The 9154-nt window shown below is 45.0% G+C and overlaps 1 protein-coding gene across 1 annotated transcript in view; it reads right to left on the reverse strand.

Moving 5' to 3' along the window:
* Window positions 1–9154, reverse strand: part of IGF2BP1 (insulin like growth factor 2 mRNA binding protein 1) — a 48354-nt gene that overhangs the window by 7497 nt on the left and 31703 nt on the right. Inside the window, exons 5-9 of the mRNA XM_007941946.2 lie at window positions 8538–8601; window positions 5144–5425; window positions 4191–4325; window positions 1859–1981; window positions 419–554 (exon numbers count right to left, since the gene is read on the reverse strand). Of these exons, the coding sequence (XP_007940137.1) occupies window positions 419–554; window positions 1859–1981; window positions 4191–4325; window positions 5144–5425; window positions 8538–8601 (740 nt within the window). The remainder of the gene's footprint in view (window positions 1–418; window positions 555–1858; window positions 1982–4190; window positions 4326–5143; window positions 5426–8537; window positions 8602–9154) is intronic.

Below are 9154 nucleotides of genomic sequence, written 5' to 3' on the forward strand. Positions count from 1 at the left end.
TTAAACAGCAAAATCACCAACAAGAAGCACAAAAAATGTGAAAAATACAGAATGAAATAGAATGTAAAAAGGAAACTTGTTTACAGTATATGAGCTGGAAAAAATTAATATATAAAATAAATCAGTATTAGCTAAGAACATGTGTCTTAGGCAAACCAAATTTTTTGTCTATGAATGACTGTGAAAGCAAAGTATGTATTTCTTTTGCATTTACAAATAAATTTTAGCAAGCAGGCGAATTTATAAATACAGAATCTATGATATCCAGTAAGTTCTCCAAAGCCTGCCCACCACCTAGCATGTGAGTCTGTCACACTGCCCGCAGACTTCCACTTGGCTGTGAAAGTGGAAGCTCTCATCCCTCAAACTTAGGGAAAATCCCAAAGCCATCAGCCTCCCCGCACAGCCTAGCACTCACACTCATGGCGGCCACATCATTTTCATAGGCCTCTCGAACTTTCTTCATTATTTCCTGCTCAGCCCTACAACAGTTCTCAATGGACCCCTTCACAGTGATGGTCCTCTCGGGGTTGTACAGGGTGAGGTCTTGCAACCTGGTGGAAAAGAAAAGCCGTCAGCCTTTTCCTGACAGCCAGGACCAAGCCCCAGCTGAGGATGAGGATCAAAGACCCACCGAGGACACCTCCGCTTGGAGGCTTTTTTTTTTTGTGATTCGGATAAAAGTTTATAGAGCAAATTCATTCTCCAAACAGCATTTCATACCCATTTTGTTTCATGACACTGACTGCAATTCCTCACAATGGAATAGGTCTTTTCCCACGTCCTCCCTGGAGTTACCCCTTCCCTGTGTCCTTCTTTCCTATGCATTCCTGCCCCCTGAGCTATCTCCCTGTGCATGTACTGCCCTTCTGCTCTCCCATGATTCATCACTCTAAAAAGTATATCTACCTGATGTAAATGTTCGCCATATATGCCTGTCTACTGTTTACCTGGGAGCCACAAAAATTAGTTCAAGTCCAGACCTGAAGAGTAACAAGGTCTCACCAGGTCGCACCAGGCTCTATCAGACCAGTAAACCTGGTCTCCCCGCCCCCCGATTTTGAGTTTTGTTCCACATCCAGTATTTTGCGTGCTGCTTAAGTTAGAACAAGTAGCTGTCAATCTCTGGCTTTTGGGTCTCCAATTTGTAACTGGGGCGGGGGAAGGGGTGTGAGGTACAGGAAGATAAATATACCCAACCGAAACCCTTTATTCCCAGTGAACCCAGTCAGACAGGTTTGTACCACTGGTCAACCAGGAAGGAGGCTCAGGACCGGAAGTTTCCCCAGTGGCTCCAAGCAACCCATTTTCCCTGCCATTTTAGACCACAGCAGTTACTTTGTCCACATTTCTATGAAATTAAGAGGCGTAGTGCTTGCAAACGCACTAACTCACTCCCTTCACTTCCAGTCTTCTCAGAGGCAGCCCACCTTATAGATGCAAGTATATGTTCTTCTCTGCAAAGGACTAAATCCTCATGTCCTTTGTGTAATTCTCAAAGGTCCACTTCTCATGATGGCAGAGGCCTGAAACCCCAAAGCCCCAGCTCCTAGCTACAGGCTCTTTCCTTGAGGTGCAGAGGCAGAGGGGTATGAGGGGGAGGCAAGAGGACCATAGAATTCCAATAAGAGGCAGCACCCTAACAACTTCCCCCACTACATAGAGCAGGGGTGATGGGCCAGCTCCACCTAGACATAAGAATGATCTCTCGCCACTCTGATTGTTCTCCTTCAATAGGGAGAAACTGCATTTAATTTAAAGAGCAAGTGCTAAGGCTCAATGACACACTACTGCCACCCCCAGCCCAGTGGGTCTGCACACATCCCGTTCATACACTTGGAAACAGAGAAAGCCTTACGATGAGATGGTGATTTTCGTCTCTGTGTCCTGTTCCACCTTCTTCAGATTACGCCCTTCCTTGCCAATCAGACGCCCCACAAAGTTATTATGGGCCAGGATCTTCAGGGGAACCTCATCAGCCCTTAAAAAGAAGTAGTAAGGAGACAGGAGCTCCTTAAGTGGTAGGGCAATGCTGAGACTCAACCGTTGAGCCACGGCAAACACGGGGTTTCCAGGACAGCCACAGGACAAAAGTGTTAAAAAGATTATAAAAATCACATAAGTGGTTTGCTTAGGAATAGACAGGTGGGGAAGGAGCAGTGGATTAGCTTATAAAGGGGCATAGGGAAACTCTGAAAGTTTACAGAGCAAATTCATCTTCCATACAACAGTTCATATACATTTTGCTTCATAACATTGATTGCACTCCCCATAATGTAACAGCTCTCTTCCGATTTCCTCGCTGTGTCCTCTTTCCTATGCAAGCCTGCCCTCTGAGCTATCTCCCTGTGCAAATATTGCCCTTCTGACCCCCCATGGTTGACTGTTCTAAAGAGTGTGCCTACCTGGTGTAAATGTTCATCTCATACACCAGTCTATCGTTTGGCTGGAAACCACGGAGTGAGTTCAATTCTAGGCCTGAAGGGTGTCTTGGGGCTATAGTCTTGGGGTTTCACCAGTCTCTATCACACCAGTAAGCCTACTTTTTTTTTTTAAATGATTTTGGGTTTTGTTCCACTTTTTTCTCCCATTCTCTTAAACTGATCTTTTTCCGAGGGGTTGACAGTGGTAGCCAGGCACCAACTACTTCTTCTTTTCTTGGAGTCATGTAAGCTTAAGTTTGCATGGTCTACTAGGCCCTTGGACTAATTGTTGCGTCTCAGATGGCCATTTACAAGCTTTTAAGATCTCAGTTGCTACACACCAAAGTAGAATCCAGAACAATGTTTTTTGCATAGTATGAATGAAAATTTCAAGGTAATAATTTTTTTATTGTAGTAAAAAGTATATATATGGCAAGACATTTGTCATTGCAACATTTTTCACATGCACAATTCAGCGACAAGCATTACATTCTAATGAATTGTAATTGTAGGTAATATATCAGGTGCCCAGCTATCACTACTGAATGTTTTGATCAAAGATTCTAGAGAAAAATCTTTGATCAAAAGGGTGAAATACAGAACGGAATTTCAAACGCTCATGGAATCTAGACTTTCTGGAGCCACAGAGGCTGGATGTATCCCCAAAACTACTGTCTGTAGGTAGTTTTTAAACTTTAAGCCAAAAATATCCCTTGAAGTCTTCTTTAAACCAAACAATAGTTTAAATTATAAAGAATGTCTGCCTTGACTATTATACTCTTAAGAACTATCTGTATGGGATCAAATTTACAATAGCAACTTGAAAGATCAGACATGAAATATAAGGGGCAGTGAATTTATGGTAATAGCGAAAAATAATTTGGAAAAGGAGAGTGAGTATGGTTGCACAACTCAAAGAATGTCATAGTTTTTAACTCTGTCACTGAGATGTACGTGTACAAATTGTTGAATTGGTGTATATTCTGTTGTGTATGTTTCTCAACACCAAATCAAATCCACTGCTATCGAGTCAATTCTAACTCACAGCGACCCTCATAGGGTTTCCAAGGCTGTAAATCTTTACCAAAGCAGACTGCCTTGTCTTTCTGCTGCAGAACGTCTGGTGGGTTTGAACTGCCGACCTTTTGGTCAGCAGCTAAATGCCTTAGCCACAGCACCACCAGAGCTCCTTATATTCTCAACAAGAACGAAGATAAAATAAATTTGAAAAAATCATCAAAGTTTATACTTTTAAAAATATGTGCAGTTTGTAGCTCATCAATTATACCCCCGTAAAGCTGTGTTAAAAAAAAAAAAAGCACAAGTATGCAAAGGAACCAGTGTGTAGGTAGATTCTTTGTAGCTTTGATTCCTAATAAGGAAGATTTAAAACAATCCAAATACCTATCAAGAAATAAAGGGCTAGCTAAGAACTCCAGAAAGCTATACCATGGAATTCCATGCAGCTACAAAAAGAATGAGATATGTCACTACGTACTGATACAGAAAGTGAAAGGCAAAAAAAAAAAGCATGTTCAATTTGCTCCTATCTGTGCTAAAATGCACACACACGTACAAACACACGCTTGCGAGTACACAATTTTTAGGAAGGTATACAAGGTGTTACGTATTGGTAAGGAAGAGGATTTTATTTTTCAGTCTATAGCCATTTGCATAATTTTTAATTGTGTCTCTGTATTATTGTCATTAAAATGTGGGAGGGGGACCCCGCAGTTCCTGAGGTTCTGAGAGCAGCTGAAGACTTACGTCTTGGTGTCTTTTGCCTCCTTATGCATGATCTCCAAGATCATCTTACAGGCAGAGGAGCAGCCCTCAGGGGTCGAGTGGACGCTGATGGCCTTCTCAGCCGCACCTGCATTCTCCTTCCTGTGCACGTCTATCCTGAGGACCACGAAGGAAAAGCTGGTCAGGGACCCCGAGACGCAGGTCTTCTGGCTCCCCTCTCTCTCCTCAACTGAAGGCACAGAGCCTGCCCTCCTTGGAACAAGGCCTACTAAGTGCACAATCAGGCAGTCAGGGAAAGGGCCAGGGAAACAGGACCAGTTTCCTCTTCTGTCTCAGAGCTGCAATTTCTAAGCAGGAGGTGGTGAGGGCACGAGAACTCAGTCCCACGAGTCCCACATGAATGCAAGGCTGGGGGTTACCAGCTCCCAGCTCCAGGCTCAGCATCTCCCCTTGTAACCTGCATGGCCCCATGGAAACAAATGGAAAGGGAAGGAAGATACACCATCCCAGATGAAAAGTAAAAACAAAAGGATTTATTCATGAATCAGGACAGGTGACCTGTTCTTTTCAACTACACTAACCAGCTACACTTACTGGTTACACTAATCCATTACATAATCAGCTCTGTTGCCTCCAAGAAACAGTCATGAAATCACAGAGCACTGGGGAGAGGCTGACTCACCTCAACTGAGAAATGATAGAACCCTTTTGCTAATGACAGTGCCTGGCCCAGCCAGTGCCACCAAATGCTGTCCCCCAGGCCCATTCTACCTACCCACCAGCTTGCCCCTCCCTAGGGAGGCTCAGATCAGAAGTGGTGACCCCTGAATAAGAGAAGGGAACAAGTTGCAGGCAAGTTTCTAAAAAGCCCGTATTGACCCCCTCAAAGTGCTCCCAGGAGGCCCCCTGCCTCCCCAGGTACCAACCACTGTTCCCTGGCACCTTGCCTCCATTCCCCAGCAGGGAAGACTCACTTGGACTGGGTCTGTTTTGTGATATTGCGGATAGTGGCACCCTCCTTGCCAATGATGGCACCCACATATTGGGTGGGTACCAGGAGCCGCAGGGGAATGTCCACTTGCTGCTGCTTGGCTGGGGCCCCCGCTGCGACAGGTGAGCCCTGGCGGGGCTGACCCCGGGAGCCAAAGCCTCCTCGGCGCCCGTTTTCAGGACCCTGCGCTATCTGCTCGTCAGGAATGTAGGAGACCTTCAGGGCGTGGTTCTCCAGCTGGTGGCCATTCAGCTTCATGATGGCTCTGGGGACAGAGGAATGGTACACAGATCACTCCAACCCATCTCAACCACATGAAAAGCCTTCCATGTGCAAGGCATCTGAGTATACTCCAGTGTGGAGCCCACTAAAGGAAGGAAAATAAGCACTTGCCCACCACTCCCCTCGCCATCTCAGGGAACCTTCCATTCTAAGTGACCTAAGAGATTAAAGGGAAAAATCAATACGTTATTCTGATTCCTAATGTCTGGCTGGGACTTTATGGTTCAAAAAGAACTTCCATAAAGATTATGAGGGAAATGGGCTTCTGACCCAACGTGGGGCATAGGGTCTTCCCTGTCTAAAATGGAAGAGTCAGACACAGATCTCAAGGCTCTCCCATGTCTAAGCTAGAGAGCATTCTACATATTGAAGGAGCTCGACAGAGCAGTCAGAGACTTTGCGCATTGGGGAATCTTAAGGGTGAGAACACCAAACACTACTGCAATTCACAACTTGATTGATAAAAAAACAACTAAGTCAAAGGAGATCGAAATGTATGCACACAGAATTCACACATCAACCCTGCACTAGCATACTCTAATGAAGTGTAAGACAAAGGTACTCAACTGAGTCAGGATTCCAGTATTCAAAACTTTGTTCCACTGCTTAGTTTTGTGAACTGGGCAATTCATAACCACTCTTTCTCTAAGTAAGAAAGTGAAACCTGCCCTGCCTATTGTACAGCTCTTATACTTAGGTCAAAGTGGTTTGAGCTATTTTATATATGGTATAAGGTAGGGATCCAAATTCATCCTTTTGCACATAGATATCAAAGTGTCCCAGCACCATTTATTATTGAAAGACTCTTTCCCACTGCATTTTCTTAGCATCTTTGTAAAAAACCAGTGGACCATAAATGTAAAAAATATAACGCTTAATCCTGGACTCTCCATTCTATTCTATTGATTGATCCACCTGTCTTTATACCAGCACCACACTCTCCTGATTACTGTAGCTGTGAAGGAAGTTTTGAAACTGTTGCTGTCGTTATGTGCGGTTGAGTCAGACCCAACTCATAGTGACCCCTGTTTGGATTTCCAAGGCAGTATCACTATGGAAGGAGATTGCTCCATCTTCCTTCCAAGGAGTGGCTGGTGGGTTTGAACCACCAGCCTTCTGGTTAGCAGTCAAGTACCTTAGGCACTACGCTACCAGAGCTCCCAAAACTAGGAAGTTTAAATTCCACAACTTTATTGCTCTTTTTCAAGACTGCCTGGCCATTCTGAGTCCCTTGCATTCCCACTGAATTTAGGATCAGCTTTTCAACTTTTGTCCAAAAACAAGCCCATCTGACAGGATTCATGTGAAAATCAAATAAAACTGACCTATTAAGGCATGTGATAAATGAAGGGATTGGTTGGCCTAATATCTATCACGTCTGGTACCTTACATGTAAGGGACACTCCATGGAAAAGAAGTAGGAGTTGGAGACAGAATGGCTTGCTTACCACTTGGGAGGCAGGAGTTTAAGTATTGTCAGTGGTGGCTACAGAAGGCTGAATGAGACTGAAGGGAGGGGACAAGCCACTATCTACTTCCCCAAGGCTGACACTGCTTAGGACTGTTGACAAAACAACAGCAGGTAGTAGGGCAAGTGTTGATAAGACGCTTAAAGCCAGGCAAAGGAGCTTACACTGACCTAAGGAGTGGTAGAAACTTCTAGGAAATTCTGAGCCAAGACATCTAAAAGAAAATGGTATTTGAAGAAATGGAGAGATTTTACAAAGTGTCACTGGGTTGGAGTTAACAAAAGGAAAAGAGGCAACATGTTGAAGCAAGATGGCAAAAGCAAAATGTAGCAAAAGACTTAAAACAGAATTATATACGGGTAAAAATGAGTAAATGCACAAAATGCCGTTTTTGTCTGAACCAGTGTGTGAGAAGTATAACTGCTCAACTTTGTTGTTGTTGTTATGTGCCGTTGAGTCGGACCCGACTCATAGCAACCCCTCCTTGGGTTTGCGAGGCAGTATCACTACGGAAGTAGATTGCCCCATCTTCCTTCCGAGGAGTGACTGGTGGGTTTGAACCACCAGCCTTCTGGTTAGCAGTCATATGCTACCAGAGCTAAGGAGTCAGAATAGTGGCTGGGATAGCACTCAGAGACTCTATGGAAGCATAAAGTCCAAGCTTGATGACCAATGGACAGTGTCAGACTACTCAATAAGCTTATTTGTGTTTACTTACTAATTTGTGGTGAATCATTTCACATGTGAACCCATGCTTTCACAAGGTAAGCCCCTATTTACCTTGCTTGTTGGGTAACCCTCCCCTGCTCCCTTGGTAACTGGAATCACCCAAGGTCGTCTCGACTGCTCCACGTGGTTAGTGAGCGATGGAGGTGTGTCAGCTGCTGTGGAGCTTCCTGACCCTCAGCCAGCCGCCCCCCCTCCTCTTTTCTCCCCTTCCCCCCTCCCCAGCCTCTGCCCTACCGTGACTGGCCTGGTGCTACTCCCGTCAGCATGCAGTTGGCTTGCGAAATTGTTCATCACAGATTAGTAACTAAACACAAGTAAGCCTGTGCTTACCTTGTTACCCTGTGGACAAGGGAATAAAATGTCTGCTCCCCTAATGAGGACCGAAACCAACTGGTACAGTGTTGTTGTTGTTGTTGTTATGTGCCATCGAGTCGGACCCGACTCATAGCGATGCCTCCGATGCCTCCTTGGGTTGCCGAGGGTATCATTGCCAGCCTTCTGGTTAGCAGTCAAGTGCCTTAGGCACTATGCTACCAGAGCTCCCAACCGGTAGAGTCCAGTTCTTTCTTTATTCCCACAGTTTTCCCCCACTATCACTAGATGGCGCCATCAACACAGCAAAGGACCCTGCAGTTCCAGGACAACAGATGACCTATTACAAGCCAACCTCTTTGGGTCTTTTCCTTTAATGGATTTGCTATCAATCCTGTGATAAGTCTCTGAGCCTTTGAAATCACTGAACCAAAGGACAAGAGGGCAATACACACACACCCTGAAAAAATCTTTTATGAGGGAATTGGGGAGGAGGGTGTGTGGCTAGACAGTAACAGAGTCCAAGCTGTGACCCCACCCCAACACTCTACCAGAACCCTCAGCCCCACTTTCAGGCCCACTTACTGCCTGGTCTGCTCGCGGTTGGAATAGGTGACATTCACCACTGCCGTCTCGCTCTCCGTGTTCACTGGGAAGCAAAACATAGGCCAGGGTTAGAGCATGAAATCTGGGGAGCCCACCGACAGCTCCCCAAGGAGTCTTAAAGCAACCTCAGCATTCTATGTTGTCAGGTCATGAAGGCACCGAGCAAACTGTCCAGGAGTTGCAAAATGCTTGAAAGACCAAACATTTGCCTTGAGGAGCCTTTACCAGAGCTCCTGGAAAAGTCAAATTAACCTATTTTCCTTTTCCTTGTTTTCCTTAGATTTCCCCACCCAGCTCACCAAAGATCTGAGTATACACAGGGGTGTGGTCATGGTATCAGTGGTCTGTCCCCCACCTGGGAGATAAATTCACCTTTGTAAAGTTAAACCAGTTAAAAATCAACACACACTGGCTGAGATTAGCAATCTGTATAAGTAAAAACATCCTGAGAAACAGTTTCTACAGATATGGCTGAAGAGACTTGGGGAACACCCAAATTCATTCCAGAGGACAAGTGTAGCTCTTCAATGAATACAACTAAAGTGTATTATGCCCTAAAAAGTGGGTTGTCTGGAGAGTGGTTTCTGTGGAGTCGG

The sequence above is a fragment of the Orycteropus afer genome, unplaced genomic scaffold (genome assembly GCF_000298275.1).
Source record: "Orycteropus afer afer isolate SDZICR_OR568_19922 unplaced genomic scaffold, OryAfe1.0 scaffold00085, whole genome shotgun sequence".
Taxonomy (NCBI): domain Eukaryota; kingdom Metazoa; phylum Chordata; class Mammalia; order Tubulidentata; family Orycteropodidae; genus Orycteropus; species Orycteropus afer.